Consider the following 21,533-nt stretch of genomic DNA (forward strand, 5'->3'; position numbering starts at 1 on the left):
GTTGGAGAATGAATACCATTAAACTTGGTGAATCAATAGAACTGATTCTGGCTGACGAAACAGTATGCATTTTAGTATAGATTTAATATTCATTTACTAATCGATTAATATCAATTTATTCTATCTGTGTTTTTTTTTGGGTTTATATAGGATGACAAAATAGGAGCTACTGAGAGAAAGGATCATATCAAGAAGTTTGAAGCTGATTTGGAGTATTTTTGTTTGGTTTATATAATGTGTATTTTTATAATCCTTCAAACTCTATATTATAAAAATACAAATTATAAAAAAAGTAACTAACAAAATATATAATCCCGTGCTGTAGCACTGGATATCACCTAGTTAAACTTTAAACCATATACAGCACTATATTCTTATAGTTCCACAGATAACACGCATAATCAAAATATCATATCTTCAATCTAATAAGTACACAAAACAAAAAATGAATTATTCATCGTATCATTGTCACAAAAGCATTTTAACAAATCAAAAGCGACAATTAAGATTTATTATTAGTATAGTTGCTAATTTTTTTTGTTTTCTGCCGTCACATGGCAACCACGAAAAGGAAATTAAACGCGTTCTTTTGGAGTTTTAAAGAGGAATTTGATTAATGGATAATATAGCAGCATTATATTTTAGTCATTTCGTTGATAATAGTTTTGTTCTAACACACTAGAAGATGTAGTCAAGGTCAAAGAAAAATACACTGACAGAACAATTGTATCATGACTTTTTATGTTCTTAATAAAATCACCATTTAGACGAAAAAACAAAAAAGATAGGGTTGGGTGCATTTTTTTTATTTTTTTTGGCTGCACCTGCATGTGAATTTACTTTCTTTTTAATCAGTGAAAAGTTGGTAAATGATTAGGCAGAGGTTTTTCATTTTCAACAAGTTAAATTGGATAACAATTTAATAGGTCCACACTGCTTATGGGAGTTGAATAGTTCGAGCTCAGGTAGTTGGAGTTGGAGGAGCCTATGCAAGCTTAGGACCCTGGCCATGCCTTTCATTGTTTGTGAGCTTGGTTCTAAGATAACTTGCAGATTTTGGACTGATAACTGGACATCTTTAGGTACTCTGCTGGATATCACAGGTCCCTCTGGACCCAGAGTGTCAGGCTTGCCTCTCGCAGCGACAGTTGCAGATGCTGTTTCACAGGATCAGTGGTGGATTTCCAATTCCCTCAGTCGAAATCCAATTATTTGATTGCTTAAGGACTGCCTCTCGTCCCCTCCAGTAACAACGTCTATGGATGAAGATACAGATGACCATTTTCTCTGGAAAATAGGGGAAAATCCAGCTTCAGATGTCTTCTCGACTTCAGCTACTTGGTATTATTTGTACCCTGAAGGTGCGAAAGTGGACTGGTATGACTCAGTCTGGATCAAAGGAAGGATTCCCAAGCATTCCTTCATAGCATGGCTCAACGCAAGGCATCGACTACACACAAGGGACAAGTTACTAAGGTGGGTACTCTCAATTCCCCCACATTGTCTCCTATGCAGCAGCCACGATGAAACTCGCCAGCATCTCTTTTTTGATTGCTCTTACTCTGGAGAACTGTGGCAATATTTTCTCGATAAAGCTCACTTATCATCTCCGATAAACTTTGAGGACAGATCAAGGTGGTTAAAAAACCCTGCTAGGGATAAAAATATTGCTCAGATTATTCGCCTAGTCTATCAAGGCTCCACTCCGCCGTCTCAAAGCCAGCATCTTCACTGTTATTGGAAGTCAAGACCATTCTCTGATTACACTTAGGCCATCTCACACTCAAACAGAGGATTATCCCCCCCCCCCCCCCCCCCCGCTCCCACTCTCTTTATCACTTGGTTTGATGTATTTCACTAATGTACTCGTATAATTATTGTAAGTTTACTTTCGGTGTAGGTGTTACTCGATGCAGGAGGCACATTTTGTATGAACCAAACTTTGGAATTAATGGAATAGAGGTATTTAAAAAAAAAAAAAAAAAAAAAAAATTGGATAACAAAATTAACAAGGAAAAAAAATGGAACTTAATTGGATAAATCTTTTAACTATGGGCCAGGCTAAATCGTGATAAGGCCTAGACTTGCACCATACTCAATCCTGGAGATGCATCATATAAACGGGTCATAACACTACTTTAGGGGGAGGTATTGGTTTAGGATTTAGAAAGAATTTTAATGACTTTATGTTCTTGCTGATTGTTAGAATCATAAAAAATTGAAAGCTAAAAATGAAGGATTCTAAGAAATTGTTTAGGAAGTTTTTTAAAATCTTGATGATTTGTTTTTTCTAATCTTGTAAAATCTTTCTATTTGATGAAAGAGTTTTCATGACTTTTGTTATGAAGGAAATGATATAAAATCCTAAACCAATAACATAAAATTTGAATTCATTAACAATCCAAGATTTTTTTGTTTTACTTGAATAACATAAAACTTTTAATGACTTTATAAAACTCTTAATCCAATAACACAAGATTTATCAAGATTTTAGATAACTTTTTACAAATCCACAACCAATAACACCAAATTTTTAAAGAGTTTTTAAAAGTCTTGATTGAATAACAACATATTTTACCTAACTTTTAAAGTCATTAAAATTCTTTCTAAATCCTAAACCAATACCTCCCCTTGCTTACTGCCATGAACTTCCCTCAATTCATCATTTGATCGGGCTGTGTATTGCTCAAAGAGTTCCTAATCGAATTTTCTTTTATTATTATGGTAGCTTTGTCCAGCATATAAAGCTGCCATTTACTGATTTGGCTATATTTTGAGACTGTATCAAGTAATAATATAATCTAATCCTTGTAATATACATGAAATAATTGTAGATCCTATCTCTATTGATGAATGATGATATGGTAGAAATATATCTTTACTTAAATAACTGTCTTTATTCTTTAATATAATCTATCCTTAAAAATGAATTCCCTAATATTTATTTTTCTGTAGTATATAGAAAACAAAATCCAAACTTTGACTCAAAATTTTGAAGATACTGTATATGGAATTTATTCCTTCTTTCGCCGTCCTCGGCCATGGACCTTCCCGTCACCAACTTAACTACCATAAAACCCATATTTCATTTGGCTCTGACCATTTTGTAACATCTCATAATCATTAAGAAGAAAATACTTGCAAATGGGCTTCGTTAGACCTGTTTGCATGATACTCTTTTCTCTTTTGATATCATTCCTTCTTTCGCCGTCTTCGGCCATGGACCTTCCCGTCACAACCGGCGGTATCCCGCGCCGGAGCAACGAGGAGGTTGGGTTTATCTTCCAAACGTGGATGTCGAAGCACGGGAAGACTTATACAAATGCTCTCGGAGATAAGGAACGGCGTTTTCAAAACTTCAAGGACAACCTCCGTTTCATTGACCAGCACAATGCTAAGAACCTCTCTTACCGTCTTGGTTTGACTCAGTTTGCTGACCTAACCGTCCAAGAGTACCAAGACCTATTCCCTGGACGCCCTATACAGAAACAAAGGCCCCTCAGAATTAGTCGTAGGTATGTACCACTCGCCGGAGATCAGCTTCCTGAGTCAGTTGACTGGAGGCAACAAGGTGCAGTGTCGGAGATTAAAGACCAAGGCAACTGCAGTGAGTATTTTTACTTGTCTTAACATACATACCCAAATACTCCTAAGGTGATATAGGCTTACTTGTAATTTTTTTTTGCATGTAGATAGCTGCTGGGCATTCTCAACTGTGGCAGCAGTGGAGGGTATAAACAAGAACGTGACAGGAGAGTTAATATCATTGTCCGAGCAAGAATTGGTCGACTGCAACGTGGACAACCACGGTTGTAATGGAGGCGGCCTAATGGACAAAGCTTTCCAGTTCCTTATCAATAACAATGGTCTTGATTCAGAAATAGATTATCCATACCAGGCCGTTCAAGGCTACTGTACCCGCAGAGAGGTTCACCTATATATTAGAGCTATCGTAACTAAAAACACTCACATATATATAAATGCTTATATACTTCAGTACCTAATTCCAATTTTTGTTTTTGGTACGTTTAGTCTACATCAAACAAGATCATCACTATTGATAGCTACGAGGATGTGCCAGCAAATGACGAGATTTCCCTAAAAAAGGCGGTTGCTCACCAGCCTGTGAGTGTTGGAGTTGACAAAAAATCCCAAGAATTTATGCTCTACAAATCGGTATTTTTATCCCACCTTTAAAATTCATTGTTTTTGGTTAATTGAATCCGAATATATCAATTAATCAATAAACTTGTATATATGTTTACATGTTTGATGTCATTCAGGGTATATTTACTGGACCATGCGGGACAGATCTTGACCATGCAGTTGTTATCGTCGGGTATGGTAGTGAGAATGGTCAAGACTATTGGATCGTGAGAAACTCGTGGGGTACGGTGTGGGGAGAGGCTGGCTACGCTAAGATTGCTCGTAACTTTGTAAATCCAACAGGTCTATGTGGGATTGCGATGGTTGCTTCATACCCTGTCAAGAATTCGACTTCCTAAGCATGAGATTAAGTAACCATGTGTACGTTTGAGTATGTCTAATGAGTTTGTCCTAGCACTTTTAAAGGAAACTGTAATGAGTGCATGGAAAATTTTAGATGTTTTATTCAAGATGTGCCAGACGGCCCATACTATTCCCATTTAGTAAAAAAGGCTTATTAGGCACTGCATCATCATCATGATCCTTGATATATAGCATATCATTTGGTCGTTTAATGCAGATTAGCGTCCAATATCGGACCACGTCATCATTTAATTTAATATATAACATATCATTTTATCAAAGATATAGTAAGATTGGTTGACAAACAACATATTGTAAAGAAAGACTCGATCGATAAGAGCGCGAACTATTATTGTTTATGAACAGAATCATTGATTAAATATTTGGTACGTAGTACCATTTAACTATTTAACCGATATCCATGAGCATATTTAGCAACACTATGCTGCTCACCTAAATCAATTTTGCTTTGTCTTCTTTTTCCCACGTTTAGTTTGTTTGACTAGGACATCATAAAACAGATCAAGGATATATATTAAAAAAAAATTACATAAATGGTGTTGTTTCCTAGAAAATTAGATGGTTAAACGCGTAATGTGAGGCGGGTCAAAGTTTAATGGATAAATTTTGATATACTATTTAAGTAACCAAGGTTAGTTAGTGTAAGTATAGACTCTTTTGGTTGAATTAATTATCTTTATCATTCTCAAACTTTGTATCCACTCTAACAATCATAGAGAGATCCAAAATAAATTGTTTAAGATGGAGATTACTAATTACAATAAGGATCAAGTGTTCATCAGTTTCCGTGGGAAAGACGAACGGAACGGATTACTAACTCATCTCAAACAGAAGCTAGTCGATCGCAATGTGAAAGTGTTCACCGACGACAATGTGACTGGACAACGGCTCCAGAATCTCTTCGGACACATCCGAAAGTCAAGGATCGCGATTGTGATCTTCTCCAAGAGCTATGCAGAGTCAGTTTGGTGTCTGGACGAGCTGGTGATGATCAAGAAATGCATAGAGACTGAGAAGCTCAACGCGGTCATACCAATCTTCCATAAGGTGAAGGTTTCAAGCGTCAAGAAACAGAGCGGGAAATTTGGAGAAAAGTTTCTAGCTTTGCAAAACTCTTTGCTTGCTGAAGAAGTTAATAAGAAGAAGATTAAGCTTATTAATTCCAGAATCAAGAGATGGAAGAAAGCTTTGAAGATCGTCACTGGAATTGCTGGTTTGACTTATGACAGGAAAAGGTATGATTTGGAACATGACCAAAGTGTTTTTTTTTTTCCCAAATACTTGCATTGACTTAAGTGTTTAGTTAAATACATCTTTAACTTAAACTGTTTGTTTGCAGTCCTGAGTTAGCTTTCGTGGAGAAAGTCGTTGAAAAGGTGAATATGAATCTAGCAAATATTGCAACAGAGGAAGGGCGTAATAGTAGTCTAGAAACTAGTGAGGTGTGTTCTTAGTTCCTTAATTACAGGAGTAGCCTTAAAGCAGATATGGTGGTTAAACTTAAACCTCTTTATTGCAGGCATCACTAGGGAGACAATCAAACCAGACTATTTATAATGTCAATCAATTAAACATAAACATCCAGCTCCATCGTTCAAAGAGCTCGGAAGCTTTGAGACGGAGCTATAATCCTGAAGGCCATAAAAAGGTCTCTCTCTCTTAGTGTCTCTCTCAGAATTTTTTGTTTTTTGTTTTTTTTGTCTAATAAACTTCATCAGTACCTGATAGCTACGCTTTTTGACCGATACAGAGTATTGATTTGAAGCCTTCGTCTCCTACTCTTAGACGCACTGCCTCAGATCTTGACCATAGAGATCAATATGGCCCATTTCCTTGTAAGCTCAGATCATTACATAGACCTGCATATGTCGCCTGGATATTTTAATAACCACTTGACTTTAAAAATCGACAGTTGAAGCGCTCATGGTTCCAAGGCAGAACGAGAATCAACTGAGCATTGCCAATATTTTCCCCAAAAAAATGAAGACGTGGGACAACTTGCATTTCGTCTCTGCGTTACTGTTCGGAGCTTTGTTTGTCTCTTATATGTTGCGGAGCAAAAGATGATTCGAAAGAATCGCGGAAATGAGACTTCCGCCGCAAGCAACCGAGCGTCTGTTTTATTTTTACTTGTTTCTTAAGCAAAGCCTTTGTTCTCCCGTCTTGAGAGATAGTTTTTACTCTTTCTAGTTCATATCAATAAAATCGAAACTGTCCACAGGGGAAATTTTTTGGGGGGTTTACAGAGCAATAGCAGGCAAAGAAAGAAGAATAAGGAAAATTTGACTTTGAAGACTTAACAGAAGAAGAAGCTGCAAATAGAGAATGCTAGAGTAGAGGTTGATCAAAGAGATGAAACTAAGTAGTGAGATATGATAGAGGATCCAGTCTTTGCTCTAATGAGTCTAAAGATTGTTATTGGATCACCTAGTATGCATGAGTAACACCGAACGGCAAAGTGCGGTAGCAGTGTGATAACCTTAATCATGGTCATAATGTACAACGTAACACATATGTATATATATATATATATATATATATATAACATGACCCTAGAATCTCAAATCCACGACCACGAGTTTGCAAATCTGGAGACAATTTTGCATAACTAGATTTTGATGCGAAATTTGTTGCAAACAGTCAATTTTTTTCATTTGATTTTGGTTATGAGTTTTTTTTTTTTTTTTTTTTTTTTTTTGTGTGGGTGGTGAAAGTGTGTGTAGTTCTGTTTGGAGTCCCAGTGTCAGTAGGTAACATGGTTAATGCAAATACTACTTTCTAAAATATTTAATACCAGTAATAATAATTTACTAAGCTTTAGTTAGTACTTAGTAAAGTCTATTATAAGTGTTATTATAAGTTATAAGTGTTACTGGTAAATTATTATTACTAATCTAATCTCTCAAAACTTATAATAGACTTATTACTTAATGGTAAGCTTATCTAAATGATGAATTGATTATGTTTTGTTTTAGTTTATGATTTTAGTTGTTGCTTCTACTAACTTATTTGCATTGTGAGATTAGATTAGCAAGTATTTTTAGCACACCTCAAACTCTATCAATTTTTTTTATAGATAAAACTGCTGTGTGATTATAATTTTTGTTTTGTAATATTCTAGTAAATGAAACGTTCATTATACTGTATTTGGTTGACTTTTTCCTGTCACTCTCCAGTCTCCAACCTTTTAGGTTATATATGATAGAACAACTGTTTGGTTTTGGATTCTCCCTAAACAAGCAAATAGATCCAAAATAGTCTTTGTGAAAATTTATCAAGTGTAGCAATTTCAGCTAGCTGTACCGTTTGTTCATCTTTTTTTATTTTTAAAATGAAACATTTCAGCAGAGTTATTGTTGCTACATAAATGGACCCATGTGCACGTATCACCCGCATCTGGACATTTGGTAATAAAAAACTACGAAAACCTGAGACACTTTTAGTGTTTTGACTTTCGATAGTTAACATCCAAGGTATAGTACAATACACCTTCTCCTTGTACAATCAATCTCTGTGTATCTTCAGTCTTCAATATTCATATTGCAAACCATATCCCAAAATGATGAACTCTTCCGAGTCTCAGAAGCCTCAAGTGTTCATCAATTTCAGGGGTAAAGCTCAAAGAAAAAACCTGGTGAGCTTTCTAAAGCCAAAACTAGAGGCAATCAGAGAAATCAAAGTTTTCATGGACGAGGACGAGATTAGAGGGAAGCCAATCACAACACTCTTCGAACGAATCAGAGAGTCAAGTATCGCACTAGTCATCTTCTCAGACAAGTACCCCGAGTCATGCTGGTGCTTAGACGAGCTCGCTGAGATCAAGAACCAAATGGACAAAGGATCTATTGTTCCTTTTCCAATATTCTACAAAGTGAAACCTGAGTCCGTCAAGAACCAGACTGGTCCCTTCGGTAATAATCTCCTCAAGACTGAGGATACAGTTCGCAAAAACGTTGACCGGAGAAACAATAGGTCAATACTTGAAACAGAGGATATGATTTGGGGATGGAGGCAAGCTTTAGTCTCCGTAGGCGGCATAATGGGGGTAACTTATAATCATAAGTGTGACGCCGATTTCGTTGATGATATTGTGGTCCAGGTCAAGAAAATGTTATTATTAGCCTATTCATCTCCAAGAAATGGTCTTACAATCATAAAGAGACCTCAGATGCATCCTCAAGAAGAAGTAACGTCGTTGTTACAACCTCTAAACCTTAAGAAATCTGATCTTGAAGATATCAATGGCGTGGTTTCCCAAGGCACTGATCGTTTGGTGTTTCTTGACCTGATCTCTCTTCAGAATCCTATCCTTACTCAGCGACTAATGGAGCTAGTTCAAGCTAGGAAGATTCTCTTGGTGTTGTTAGGATCTCTAGAATACTACAACGATGTTAGTTTCCTCAAACCCTCAAAAAAACATTTCTCTGAATTGTTGTTGCAAGTTAATTCGTATTATTGCTCTGCAAGGTTTTACTTTTGACCGTCTCTTTCTGCCTAAAAAACCTCAAGTAAGCTACTTTGATGTGGTAGAGAGTAATGACAATCTGCGTAATCCCCAAGTAAGCTACTCTGATGCTGCTTTGACTTGCTTGTCATTCTTATGTAATATACTGAAACGTAGTGAAATGAAAACCGACGACCATCCATCTCAAAGAGTGTTCATCGGTCTTGGAGAAAAGCATCTAGGAAAGTTCGTAGTGACCTCATTGAAAAGAGAATTGGAAACGAACCAGATATTAGTGTACTATTTAGAGGATGAGACGAGGAGCAGGATACAAGAGTCAGGGGTTGCAGTAGTCTTCTTCTCAAATAAGTACCCTAAGTCAGAAAAGTGTCTTAATGAGCTCGTTGAGATCAAGAAACTGATGGACGCAGGGCAAATCGATGCCTTCCCTGTTTTTTACGGCTTGAAGGATGAACCAGTTAGAAAACTGAAGGGATGTTTCCATAATAGGCTTCTCAAGATAGAGAATGAAGTGCGTAACAACATCAGGACTAGAGATGATAAGTCTGTGATTGAAACTGAAGCAAAAATCTGGGGATGGAGAGAAGCGATCTCGTCCATTGCCTCAAGACCGGGTCTGAGCTATGAACTTAGGTATACAAATATGCATGTGTGTGTGTTGCTTCTGTGAGCTACGATCTTGTTCATTGCCTCACTACTGAGCTATCTTTTTTGCAGCACTGATGACGTGTTCGTCAGTGATATCGTGACCAAGGTCAAGGAGCTATTTGCCTCTAGGGAGAAACAGAAGACAAAAGCAGCAACAACACTAGTCAAGTCCCCTGATGCTGACTTATTCTACTCAAAAAATTCGTTTTTACAAGCTTTAAACCGTGACATTACAGATTTTGAAGGCTTCACAGATATCCCCAATGGTCTTGTACTTCTGAGGCTTAAAGGACAGACTAATCTAGTGTTCCTCAAACTGAGTTCTCATGAAAATCTTGTTCGGTTTCAGAGTTCTGAGTCATTCAAATCCATTACAGAGGTTTCTCTCCAACCCTAATTTTCTACTCTTAATCTAAAGAAACTTTTGTGGCTTCTCAGGACTTTCTTTAAGTATTCTTACTCTTCCAGGCTTTTGCAATGAATCCTTTGGGTGTTATCAGATTTGACGAGCTTTCTCTGGCCTTGGCATTAGAGTCTTATCAATATCAGCAATGGTCTTATATGCCTACCACATTTAATAATTAGTATGCTTTAAGTATGTGTGCTTCATCTTAAACTAGAATTAACAGATGATACAATTTTGGCAGAAAAAAATGTTTTCAGATGGATTTAGTTGGAGAGATGAGGCTAATAATAAACACTTCTTCTTTGCTTCCTTGGGTATCAAGTTAATCCTCTGTTTTGTTTCCCTCATCTAATTAAGAATATGAACGGATATGTTAAAACCATCTACCTGTATATGCTACTTGTAATTTCAGATCGGTGAAGCCTAACTAGTCAACTGCGATCAAACAAACATATGTTTCAGAGTAGAGTAAGCCTTAATTCCCTAGTTACCAAACAAATTGATCCTTTGGTACGCATTTGTGGACCGCGTTATATATAAACCACTAGATTAAGACCCATGCTAGAGCATTGGTTGAAATTCGTTTTATTTCTATTGTAATTTTTATATAAAATATAATTTATGTGATTGTTTTAAAAAAAAAAAATGGCTAAAACATTATGCAATAAAATCACATGCTAAATATGAAGGCTTGAAAAAGAACACCTATTTTGTAAGTTTTATATAGTTAATGTTTCTAGATAAGTACACGTGCTATAACACTGGTTAAATTTTATTTCGTAATCTATATTGTAAACTTGTAACCAATCAATCTATCAATTTCGTAATCTATCTTTAGTTAACGTTGTGGTCTATCACTAAAATCTGTAGAAAATAAATTTGTAATAATGTGTTTTAAGATCTTTGGAAACAAAACAACGTGATATAGGATTAAAATCTTCCGAAAATACAGTTTGAAATATCCATGATTTTATTTGTTACCATTAATATATCAATTATCAATTTGGAATATCCTTAATATTTAGGTGTAACTATTAATATTAATATATGGATTAATATATAACCTATCTATAACATATTTGTAACCATTTATTAAAAATATAAAGTCTACAAAAACTATGTTGTGTACTTCCCTTTTATTAAAAACTAGGTTCGGACCCGCACGTACGTGCAGAGTTATGTTTATAAACCAATTTATTTTAATAGTTATAATCAAACTTATACTAATTGAGATTCTAGTTTGATTTTTGGTTTAGTTTATTAATGTTTAAAATTTTGAAATAATAATGGTTACACCAAAATTTTAAAATTCGGAACAACATAATGGTTGGACTGATAACAAACGAAATCAATTGGTTAGATTCTATTAAATTTGTGAACTATCAAATCAAATATATATAACCGTTAACAACGATGAAACCCGTTTGAGACAAATACGAATATTTAAGGGTGGGTGTAATTCTTTTTTTGTTTTGTCATGTTCCATCATGTCCTACACATGTTCTCAAATTTTGTTGCATAAAAAATACATTCCCAATATGGGACATTTTGAATATGAGAAAATTTTGTATTTTTGATCGAAAAGAGGATGGTACCGGACGAAAACCTACATTCTCAAACTCCCGTATGAACTAAACATAAATATAATTTGAATAATGATATGTCACCATTGTGACAATAATGATTTGGCAAAATCTGTATTATTTCATACAATCTATTACTACTATTGAATTTGTAATTTTCACTTAATTTGGTTGAAATGTGTACATTTTTGTTTTTGAATTGGTATTTGGATTCTTACACACTTCTCGTTTTTTTTTGTATGGGTATTAGATCAGTCCATTTAGTATTGTGAAGCCCAAAAACATCAGATTTTTCTGAGAAACCAAATAATAATTAAAAAAAAAAAAAGCAAAAACATTTTTCTATGTGTTGATTCATAACTTTATCCTCTACTGATCTTCATGGCTGATTCACACGAAATTGCTCTGACTAAGATCTCCGATTTACAATCAGAGGTTTATTGACGGCGATAAGGTATTCCCTATTCAAATTTGCCATTTGTATAAAATTTGATATTCTTCTGAGATGCAATTTCTGATTTTGTTTGCCCTAAATCCGGTAGCTGCAATTTCGTGTTTCTAAAAAGGGCTTCTGTGTAATTTGTCTCAGTTTGTCTGAAGCGATCTCTACTCATCACCGTGTGGTTTATATGTTGTTATTGTTTAGGTATGTATCGAAGAATATGAGTCTGATCAAGTTGGTGAAATATGATTTGAAGGATGAACAACCTTTCTAAATTTGGGGACCAATTTTAGCCTATACAGTAAGCGAGATCCATAATTTTCAAATAGAAACAGATTCCTGTAAAAATTGAAATTGTTTTTGATTCTACTGACCAATGGTGGAGTCGTATAGAAGATTCATGAGAGAATATAAGAGTCTCTATATTCTATCTTACTACTTCATACCATTTTTTTTTACCTTTTTATCTATTTGCTAAAACAAAGAATGATCTATTTGTTGTGAAGGTAAAATCTGAACTGAACATGCTTATCAACAATCATGAATTTGTGGCATTGTTACTTACGAAGGATCAATAATAGTAAGTTTTCATTATCTTTTCCCATATTGCACGCAGTGTTAGTACGAATTTATAAAACTATTAGATACAATAATATTTGTTGAATTGTGATATGGAAATAAAATTAGACTAATACCTACTTTAAAACAACCAAAATAAAACATGATTCCGTACATTTCTCTTATTTTTTTCACGAAAAAGAGAAGTACACTTAAAAGGACTCTTTTTTGGTCAGATTACCTGTTTTTTTTTTTTTTTTATCAGGTTTTGAAACTACTGGTCAATGGTGGAGTCGGGTAGAAGATTGCTGATACCAGATAAGACTTTTCTAATCTATCTTACTACTTCTTACCATTTTTTTTTTCCATTTGCTAAAACAGAGAATGATCTTTTTGTTGTGTAAGAAAAGTCTGAACTGAACATGCTTATCAACAATCATGAATCCGCGGGTTAAAGGTTGCACAATGAATATGCTAAGGAAGGACAATCAAAATCAGATAAGTTTTCATTATGTTTGCCCAGTATGTAGTGTATGTTAGTATGAATTTATAAAACTATGAGATATTGCGTGAAATTAAGTTGAATTAAGTCCTTTTTGACTGCGTGGATCTTCATCCACTATGATAATTAAAATAGAAAATAATAAGATTCGTGTCAAGAATAAAATGAATATTAGAAAGTAGTTTAACTTGTATTCTTACAGTTTTATCAGCCAATATCAACTCTAGCTCTTCTCCTGTGTTGTTTGTATACTTATGCTAGTTATGGAGGACTTTCACTTGTACTCTCCACGCTGTCTTGTATGGACGGATATCTCGCAAGAAAGCAAATGATGCAGCCATCTCTCCCGAGTTGTGTTTGGATATGCAATTGTAGGTTTTAATCGTGGGTGTTGTTATGTTTCGTTTGTGAAAGTAGTATTTATAGATTCCAATATGCTTGATGAGCAAGGATTTTACGATGTACTCATTTTAAAGAGAGATTTCAGCAATCAACGTTTTATTAAAACAAAGATTTTTTAAGCAATATTTACTTTACAAATAAGATATATAAAGAATTAATTTTTTTGTCTTGGTGGTGTCATTATGGATGTCTTTAGAAATATGAATTTAATAGGCTGATAATTATGCACTCCACTTTTGAAATGGGTCTTTACTCCATTGTACCATAGATATTTGTACAGATTATAGTAATCGAATGTGAGAGATTATGGCGATAAAATATTATAATATAGCTCGATTTTTTATATTGTACTAAGTGAGTTTTTTTTAATGTTTAGGGACCAAAGTTGCAAAGTAAAATTTTAAATATGCAAAATTAAAAGAACATAACACAAAATATACTTCAAAAATGTATATATAGATATAGATAGCCAAAATGAATAATATTTGGAAAGTACATTTCTAATACAGTATAACTTTATGAAGGATAATTTATTACATTAGAATGTCATTGCAAATATATGTTATAGAAAATCAACTAATAATAGTCATTAAAATATTAATTATGTTTATAAAAACGAAGAGACATTATTTGTTTTTTAAGATACAATATTCAATCAAAAATTCAAAATGAAGATATAATAAGAATTAATATTTAAGTTTACTGTATAATGTTAAATTGTTATTTAATCGTTATATTTATCTTTCGTAATTTATAATACTAAATAATTAATTAACTGGGAGTTTTTGTTGTGTAGTCGGCCATAATTTATTTACCTCTATTGCAAGGTTTGTTTTAGGCCCATTTAATATCAGAGAGAGTGTTTTGTTAGGCCCAAAGTCCAACTCTTATTGGATTAGGAAAATATTGGAGCCGACCAGAAGAAAATTGCCTTTTTTAATTCCTTATTTTCCGGAACGAAAAAAGATTTATAAGAAATCGGAAGGTGTCTACGAACTTTTTTGATATCGACGACGATACAAAAGAAGATACAACAACGATCTGGGTTCGTTCAATCGATTGGGAGAACCCTAAATAGAATATGAAAGAGATGAAACCAAAACCTACACCTACCTCCTGTGTTCTCCGTCGTAACGCGCGACTGCCACCTTCGTCCTTTAGATATTATCAATACGCTACAGGGTTAGTAGTCATTCTCTCTCTACGCAGTTGCCATATTTGCTTCTCCGATCTCTCACCTGAGGAAACAGCAAAGGTTAGGAGACCTACTCAACTAGTCTCTTGGGTGCCCTGGATTTTCTCTCGCAGCAAGCAACAGCTCGGTATCAGACCGCAACCTGCACAAGTAGACCAAGCAAGACAGAATGGATGAGAGAGATAATATATATAGAACCAAATAAAATTCAAGGAGAGAAATGTAAGAGAGATCATTTATTTAGGGGCCGGGGAAGGAGATATAGTCAGTTGTCTTTTTCTATGTTTTATTTTTATAAGATCCACAATTGGTTTGATCGCCGCTGGCGTCAATGAGATGTTGTTGTTGGTGAAGATGTGCGCCTTGCGCTCTTTCCAATTTAAAGTTTCAATCTTTCTCAATCGAGACTTTTTCATTCCTATAAGATACCTTTAAAAAACATAACAACTTCTTCAATATGGATCAACCAAAAAGTTCAAACACACACCTTTGCTGCATGTTGAAGATGAGAGAGACAATGACTATATTGGAAGAATGATTATCTTTATAAATGATGATTTGGTTTTGGATTGAGTTAACAAGAATAAATGTAAATAAGAAGATTTTTGTACGAATCAAGTGTATAAATTTAACATTAGTCGTTCACTCGTTTGTAAATCTGTGTAGTAAGTTCATATATTCAACCATAGCAGAGTTACATTGGTCTCTGAATTTCATTACTACCACATTCCACTTCCACATATATAAACTGACCCATGTGGACTTATTATTAATCGCGTTTTGGACATTTGGTAATATAAAATTATGAAAACATAGAAGAGAGAGACTTTGGTGTGTTGATATTTTTCATCCCTAAATGTCTTATCTTAATCTCAAGAGTCTTCTGTGGCTTCTCATGACATGGTTTTGCTTGGAATCCTTCAGGTGCCATCAGATTGGGTGGACCTACTTTCTTATTAAACTGAAACTGACAAAGTTGATACAAATGTGCCAGAACCGCATAAACATTTAATTTGAGATGGATTCAGTTGGAGACATGGCGCAAAAGAAGCACTTGTTATTTGGTTACTTAGGTATCAAGGTAAGACTCTGTTTTGTTATGTTCTCAAATAATTAATTAGTAATATAAGCGGATATATGCAAAATATATATATGTGCGGTTGACGATTAATATATGCATTGTATCACGATCTAAAAACACCAAAGAGCAGAGATGCTGAGCTTCGTCTAAGAAGAAGCTTTCTAGTCCTCCGTCATCTGATTAGCAGAAACAAACAGGACCATCCGATATTTTCACCATTGGCCAAACCTCAGCAGTAACAACTAGCTTCCGTCCTCCCACTCCACTTCCGTTAAGTTCCAAGGCCTTGTCATTTGCGTCATCTCCGACGATAATAACAGAAGCAGGACTGTTAACAAAAAAAGACAATTAGTAAACTAGTTTTGTTCCAGCTTAAAAGGTTTTTGTCGCAAAAAGAAAGAAAAAACAGAACAAACTTGTTGAGTCCGGGCAATTCAACATTAAGGATAACTCCACATGAACGGAAGTGATCCTTCAACGCCTTCTTGATATCATCCGCAGGAAGGGAGGTCTCGAATCCATCAACACCAATAACCCAACTGCAGGAAAACAAAATATTATTATTAATGTAACACATCGTACATACATCCACATATATTATATATATAAAAATCTCGAAATTAGAAAAGCGTAGTAAATTTACCACTGTTGTCCTCTCGTAAAGCTGAACTTTAACCCAGAATAAGAACCCTAAATAATCCGTACAAAAAGATAATCAGTACAAAAGATGTAACAATTTTGTCACATAGGTAAGTAAAAAATTAAATTTGTGATTATTAGAGAATCAATAAAAAGAGCCACAAGTAGAGGATGATTACCGCCGGGTATGCGTACTCGCCGAATCTCGCGGAAGAGACCTGATCCACGTTAGGTTGACAAGAGATATCAGATGCAGGGATTTGAAAACTACAAATCATTTATCATATTTAAATACAGAATCAAAATTAGGAGAGGATGATTACCACCGAGTCTGCGTAATAGACGAAATTCCCGGAAGAGAACTGTTTCACGTTAATTAGGATGACAATAGATATTAGATATGTAGGGATATTTTAAAACTACAAATCATTTATCATTAGAGAATCAAAGAGCCATAAGGAGAGGATTATTACCGGGAAGCCACCGCTAGGGTACGGCGGTGCGTTTTCCATGCCGTCGGGTAGTTCCCCGGGAGAGTAGCTGTTCACGTTATGCATTGAGAGAGAGAGAGAGAGGTTGACAAGAGATACCAGATTTAGGGTTTTCAGATTTTGGGATTTCAAAGGACTCGAAGCTCTATACATATAATTTATTTCTTTTGTTTTGGGGGCTTTAGATTGAGCAAGCACTTTTCTTAGCTTTCTTGGAAAGAGTGATGGTCTCCTGCTGCCTTAGTCAGAGATACAGATTCCAGTAAACTGGTCTCTCGATTATAGCCAATTGAGTCGGTAGCGTTAAGATTAAACAAAACGCCAAAAACAGTATTATCTAGCTACGATGATATCTCAGATACTCAAGGGCTATAATAGGGTAACACCATTTGTCTCTCTGCCTCTATCCGGGTTCTTTTGTTTCTTTCTAGGAACCTCTCCTCTGTTTTTGATATGTATGCTTATGGATAAGATCACAAGAGACTCCACATGATGTTGATTTGAAGCCTTCTGTTGTCAAAGGAGCTACATGGGATCAGAAGTTATAACATATAAGCCGCCTACAGATAGATGATTGGCATCTCATTCCGCGACAATACAGAACGATTTTACCCTTTGCCTTGTAAGTTCAGATCTTTGAGATATAAATTTCGTAGATTGGGCTAGTTAGTGTGAATAACGACTTGAATTCTTAATCCGGCGGATGAAATCTACCCGGGTCAAAATCCGGTTATCATAAGAAAATGTGACATTCTGAATCAAGAAGACTAAAACTATGTTTGTTTCTTTTACTTGTGTCTTCAACAAAAGCCTCTGTTTTTCATTATCAAACTATACGTTTAGCGATGACTGTTGTCTGCTAGTGTAATACCTTGTTAGGATTTATCTATCTTAATTTAGTTGTACGTCCAAATTGATCTAGTACTGATCCTCAACTTTAGTTCTAAAGAAAATTTGGTCCGATTTCAATGTTCTGACTCATTCAAATTCCTTGAATAGGTTTTTCACCAACCCTAATTTTTCTTTTCTCCATCTCAAAAAACTTTACTATCTTCCCATGACATTCTTTTGGTATTACTACTCTACAGGAGTTTGCTTTTAGCCCTTCAGGTGTCATCAGAATTGAAGAGCCTACTCTGGCCTAGGCATCAGAGTCCATTCAAGAATTCACAGTTAATACAATTTTGGTAGCAAGTAGCAACAATGTTTTGAGATGGATTCAGTTGGAGACAAGACGCTCATAATTGAAGCACTTCTTCTTTGTTTTGCTTCGGTATCATTGTATCAAGTTAAGGTTTCATTTTGTTTTCCCTAAAATAATCAATAATATGGACCGATATGTAAAAGATTCTTATTATTTTCTTCTCGATTTTCAAATAAAGCTTTGTCTGTTATTCAATCAAATCTGTCCAAATTTGATAACACGTTTTACTTATAACCCAAGAAATATATGTGTAACGAAAAAAAAAACATAATCACATATTCCTTCTTCTAGAGTAGCAACGTTGAAGCTTCACTTCATCAATAGGAATCGGATCTTCCGGGAAATTACACGGCACAATCGTCCCCGGCTGCTTCTCCGGCAACAACTGACACGGCGCAGGAGTCACTCCGCTGGTGGAACCAGAAATATCAGTACAATTCCAAAGCACTTTCTTAGGTTTCTTCGATAGAGTGATTGTCACGTTAGAGATACAGATTCCTGTAAACTGGTCTCCTGATATACCAGCCAACTGAGCTGGCATCGTCACGTTCTCCGCTACCATGTCTTGGTAGTTGATGTTCTGAATCACCGGTAACGCTTTAGGATCGTAGTGCTCGTCGGGATGAGAACCGTAACTCCCGGTCATCCAAAACACATATTTCATCGTCTTCATTGTCATTCCTCTTACGTACACATCCTTCACGTATCCTCCTCGTCCAATCGCTGTTTTGATCCTGTAGAGATTTAAATTACGGTATCTTGTTAATCAAACCAAAACCAAACCGGCTGATTTGTATGAACCGGGTGATTATATACCTGATTCCAGATTCAGAGTCAATGGCGACGATATCTTCAGCTCTAACATCTTCGATTCCACCGGACATCTCGCTACCGAGAGCGATCACGGCACTGTCTGGAGAAATGCATGTGAGCCGTCGGATCAAGAGCTGTTTCGTAGGCATGCCATATGCGATTCCGTACTGATCCCATCCACTCTTGACGGCGATACAATCGTCGCCAGATACGATGTAGCAGTCCTCGATCCTCGTGTTGGTACAAGAATCTGATACAAAACCGGTACTATATTAGTTAATTTCAGCCAGATCTTTAGAAAAACCGGTTATTGGAAGTTAAATGAGTTCGTACCGGGGTTGATTCCGTCGGTATTTGGTACCGTGACCGGTGCTAATATTGTCAAACCTTGGATTAATATATTGCTGTATTTTAAAAGAATTAATCAAAACGGGTTTAATAGGTTAAAGATTTGATAACCGAATGGTTCAATCAGGTTAGTTTTGTTTTTTACCTGCTGTAGACAGGGTGAATATGCCAAGAAGGAGAGTTCAAGAAAGTGAGATTGGAGATTTGGATACCATCAGAATGCATAATCTCAATCAAATAGGGTCTTGTGTATTTTAGTTCTCCTCTCTTGAATTTTCCCCACCATGGCTCTCCTTGTCCATCAATTGTCCCATTCTCACCTTTAAAATTCAAAAATCACAACTGAGATCAGTTTGCTATGGTGTATTTTTTTCGGATATTTTGGTTGGTTCGAAAGTACTAACCGGTGATAACCACGTCGGTTAAGTTTGAACCGAAAAGTAGACTGATGAATCTTCCACCATCTGTGTCTCTCCCTCGCCCGTACGAAGGCAATGGCTCTATCACTTCATAGTCACTCTCTTCCTATTAATAACGTTAGAACCAACAATTTTTCATAGTTAGCTTTCAAGTCAAACTTATAACATTTACAACAACTTTAGAATAAATTTCTACAAGTATAATCTTGAAAAGGGTCTCTCATATCCTAGGAAATAAGAGTTACATTAGACTAAGGCCAAAAAGTAACAGGTGGCTCAGATTTGGAATCGAAATGGACGAGTGAGATCTTCCAAACAAGTATGGGTCACACACTCTTAAAAGTTAAAACCGTCCAATACTGAACCCCACTACGTTTGCCTATTTGTTGTCTTTGCGTAACCACCACTTTACTCTATACCCTCTACTTTTAGAGTAACGCATTCTAATTAATATAATAGAATAGAACACAAAAATATATTTTTTAATTTTTTTTACAAATCTCACAATTACAAATGTGTACTACTTTGTACACAAACTATTTACTAATTAATAGAAGCATAACTTTTTTTTTGTTTTGTTGGTATAATGAAAAGAAGCATAGCTTGAATGGCCCAACCACATAAGAAGAAGCTGGCCAGCAAATGTCACGTGAATGTTTATTTTGTATGTATGAATTGCAACAACACAAAATTAGCAACAGGAAAAGAATATCATTTCATATAAGACGTTTATGGAGTTTTGTGTCACGGGTGTTCCTAGTTAATTTTTTTATATAATTATAATAGACTAATGAATATTTTTATAATGGTTACATAAAACTTACTTGAGAGGCGAGGATAACAGCATCAGGGTGGAGAAAGAGCGTAAAATGGCTGGTGAGATTAAAGCTTCCGGTGAGCCACCGTCCAGCGGGAACAAATAACAATGAGCCACCGTGGTCAGCGAAACGGCTAAGTTGTGAGACTGCGTCACGAAACGCCGCCGTGTTTGAGGTCACACCGTCTCCTACGGCGCCAAACTCGTCAAGAGACGCTGAGTAAGCTCTACAAGATATTGCTGAGTACTCAAACTCTTCTCCACGACGGTGGCCACGGTGGCGACGATGGCGATGGACCCGATGGTTATGGGAATCAGTGGCTATGAGGTCATGTTCGGCATCGGCGGTTCCAATGAAGCCACCCTCGTGGCTGATGAAGAGAAGGAGGAGAAGGAAACCAAAGGTGGAGAGAGAGGTTGGCATGGCGGTTTTTTCTAGGGGAGAAATGAAAATGATTTTTTTTTTATTCAGAATGATATGAGGAGTTTACTTTATATAAGGGACAATTCTTAAATAATTATTTTATAGCATTATTATTGTTTTTTCATATATAGTAACGGTGAATATATTTTGGAATTTTGAGAGAATGTTATACCATGAAATGTAGTGGAATTTGAGCTAGCGTAAGTAGTTTAATATTTCACAGTTATAAAATATTAAATTATTTTTGGATCATTAAAATAAATAACACTCTGTCAATAATTTGTGTATTAATACAACTATGTCTTACTAGGCGACGTTATCGTCTTATAAACATAACTGAACTATACTATTATTAACACTCTATAGGTAAAGTTTCAATTGATTACGCAACAACAAATTTGGAAAATGCGACCACTAACTTCTTTTGACTTTGAAACCAGCATATTGTAGGATGAGATTTCCCCAATTTGAGCAAATGCGTTGAAGATTTTGTTATTGTCTGCCATCTCTTAAAGATAACAACAATTAAATATTGTTTTATGAGAATAACGTTAATTACCCCAGAT

General features: G+C 35.5%; 6 protein-coding genes and 2 long non-coding RNA genes across 8 annotated transcripts; 6 read left to right on the plus strand and 2 right to left on the minus strand.

Moving 5' to 3' along the window:
- The first annotated feature begins 1,258 nt into the window (after positions 1–1,258).
- Positions 1,259–1,771, plus strand: LOC147935881 (uncharacterized). The gene has a single exon (XM_087468500.1). It carries the CDS (start codon positions 1,259–1,261, stop codon positions 1,769–1,771), a length of 513 nt encoding a protein of 170 aa, XP_087324626.1.
- Positions 1,772–3,000: 1,229 nt separating this feature from the next.
- Positions 3,001–4,670, plus strand: LOC104717954 (putative cysteine protease RDL6). The gene is made up of 4 exons (XM_010435591.2): positions 3,001–3,607; positions 3,693–3,928; positions 4,033–4,176; positions 4,284–4,670. Exons 1-4 carry the CDS (start codon positions 3,145–3,147, stop codon positions 4,503–4,505), a joined length of 1,065 nt encoding a protein of 354 aa, XP_010433893.1. The 5' UTR covers positions 3,001–3,144; the 3' UTR covers positions 4,506–4,670.
- A 515-nt stretch (positions 4,671–5,185) lies between these two features.
- Positions 5,186–6,757, plus strand: LOC104717955 (protein PHLOEM PROTEIN 2-LIKE A8-like). The gene is made up of 5 exons (XM_010435593.2): positions 5,186–5,765; positions 5,870–5,972; positions 6,050–6,178; positions 6,281–6,365; positions 6,443–6,757. Exons 1-5 carry the CDS (start codon positions 5,272–5,274, stop codon positions 6,595–6,597), a joined length of 966 nt encoding a protein of 321 aa, XP_010433895.1. The 5' UTR covers positions 5,186–5,271; the 3' UTR covers positions 6,598–6,757.
- A 1,262-nt stretch (positions 6,758–8,019) lies between these two features.
- LOC104717956 (uncharacterized) lies at positions 8,020–10,331 on the plus strand. Its single transcript, XM_010435594.2, has 4 exons — positions 8,020–8,920; positions 8,973–9,628; positions 9,713–10,022; positions 10,112–10,331. The coding sequence occupies exons 1-4, from the start codon at positions 8,090–8,092 to the stop codon at positions 10,226–10,228; spliced, it is 1,914 nt and encodes a 637-aa protein (XP_010433896.1). The 5' UTR covers positions 8,020–8,089; the 3' UTR covers positions 10,229–10,331.
- A 1,540-nt stretch (positions 10,332–11,871) lies between these two features.
- Positions 11,872–13,645, plus strand: LOC104717957 (uncharacterized). Its single transcript, XR_756329.3, has 4 exons — positions 11,872–12,086; positions 12,279–12,375; positions 12,581–12,654; positions 12,898–13,645. It is a non-coding gene; the product is annotated as an uncharacterized LOC104717957 (long non-coding RNA).
- Positions 13,646–15,823: 2,178 nt separating this feature from the next.
- On the minus strand, positions 15,824–17,281 carry LOC104717958 (uncharacterized). Its single transcript, XM_010435595.3, has 6 exons — positions 16,925–17,281; positions 16,775–16,813; positions 16,631–16,669; positions 16,456–16,502; positions 16,229–16,351; positions 15,824–16,140 (listed from the first exon to the last, which is right to left on the minus strand). The coding sequence occupies exons 1-6, from the start codon at positions 17,093–17,095 to the stop codon at positions 15,993–15,995; spliced, it is 567 nt and encodes a 188-aa protein (XP_010433897.1). The 5' UTR covers positions 17,096–17,281; the 3' UTR covers positions 15,824–15,992.
- Positions 17,282–17,341: 60 nt separating this feature from the next.
- On the plus strand, positions 17,342–18,445 carry LOC147935882 (uncharacterized). Its single transcript, XR_015568826.1, has 2 exons — positions 17,342–17,564; positions 18,031–18,445. It is a non-coding gene; the product is annotated as an uncharacterized LOC147935882 (long non-coding RNA).
- LOC104720163 (putative polygalacturonase) lies at positions 18,312–21,267 on the minus strand. Its single transcript, XM_087469718.1, has 6 exons — positions 20,551–21,267; positions 19,712–19,832; positions 19,453–19,627; positions 19,293–19,363; positions 18,963–19,209; positions 18,312–18,880 (listed from the first exon to the last, which is right to left on the minus strand). The coding sequence occupies exons 1-6, from the start codon at positions 20,965–20,967 to the stop codon at positions 18,418–18,420; spliced, it is 1,494 nt and encodes a 497-aa protein (XP_087325844.1). The 5' UTR covers positions 20,968–21,267; the 3' UTR covers positions 18,312–18,417.
- Between the last annotated feature and the right edge of the window lie 266 nt (positions 21,268–21,533).

This window comes from Camelina sativa, chromosome 10 (assembly GCF_030686135.1).
Source record: "Camelina sativa cultivar CO46 ecotype springtype chromosome 10, ASM3068613v1".
NCBI lineage: Eukaryota > Viridiplantae > Streptophyta > Magnoliopsida > Brassicales > Brassicaceae > Camelina > Camelina sativa.

Bases quoted from the DNA above. Each gene is read 5' to 3' on its own strand.
- LOC147935881 (XM_087468500.1), top strand. From the start codon at position 1,259: ATGGATGAAGATACAGATGACCATTTTCTCTGGAAAATAGGGGAAAAT.
- LOC104717954 (XM_010435591.2), top strand. From the start codon at position 3,145: ATGGGCTTCGTTAGACCTGTTTGCATGATACTCTTTTCTCTTTTGATA. The intron at 3,608-3,692 runs GTGAGTATTTTT...TTTTGCATGTAG, and splicing joins TAAAGACCAAGGCAACTGCA to ATAGCTGCTGGGCATTCTCA. The intron at 4,177-4,283 runs GTATTTTTATCC...GATGTCATTCAG, and splicing joins AATTTATGCTCTACAAATCG to GGTATATTTACTGGACCATG.
- LOC104717955 (XM_010435593.2), top strand. From the start codon at position 5,272: ATGGAGATTACTAATTACAATAAGGATCAAGTGTTCATCAGTTTCCGT. The intron at 5,766-5,869 runs GTATGATTTGGA...GTTTGTTTGCAG, and splicing joins TTGACTTATGACAGGAAAAG to TCCTGAGTTAGCTTTCGTGG. The intron at 5,973-6,049 runs GTGTGTTCTTAG...TCTTTATTGCAG, and splicing joins GTAGTCTAGAAACTAGTGAG to GCATCACTAGGGAGACAATC.
- LOC104717956 (XM_010435594.2), top strand. From the start codon at position 8,090: ATGATGAACTCTTCCGAGTCTCAGAAGCCTCAAGTGTTCATCAATTTC. The intron at 9,629-9,712 runs GTATACAAATAT...TCTTTTTTGCAG, and splicing joins GGTCTGAGCTATGAACTTAG to CACTGATGACGTGTTCGTCA. The intron at 10,023-10,111 runs GTTTCTCTCCAA...TTACTCTTCCAG, and splicing joins CATTCAAATCCATTACAGAG to GCTTTTGCAATGAATCCTTT.
- LOC104717958 (XM_010435595.3), bottom strand. From the start codon at position 17,095: ATGTATAGAGCTTCGAGTCCTTTGAAATCCCAAAATCTGAAAACCCTA. The intron at 16,352-16,455 runs GTAAATTTACTA...GTTTTCCTGCAG, and splicing joins TTTACGAGAGGACAACAGTG to TTGGGTTATTGGTGTTGATG. The intron at 16,141-16,228 runs GTTTGTTCTGTT...TTTTGTTAACAG, and splicing joins GAATTGCCCGGACTCAACAA to TCCTGCTTCTGTTATTATCG.
- LOC104720163 (XM_087469718.1), bottom strand. From the start codon at position 20,967: ATGCCAACCTCTCTCTCCACCTTTGGTTTCCTTCTCCTCCTTCTCTTC. The intron at 19,628-19,711 runs GTTAGTACTTTC...TGAATTTTAAAG, and splicing joins AACCGACGTGGTTATCACCG to GTGAGAATGGGACAATTGAT. The intron at 19,364-19,452 runs GTAAAAAACAAA...TTTAAAATACAG, and splicing joins ATTCACCCTGTCTACAGCAG to CAATATATTAATCCAAGGTT.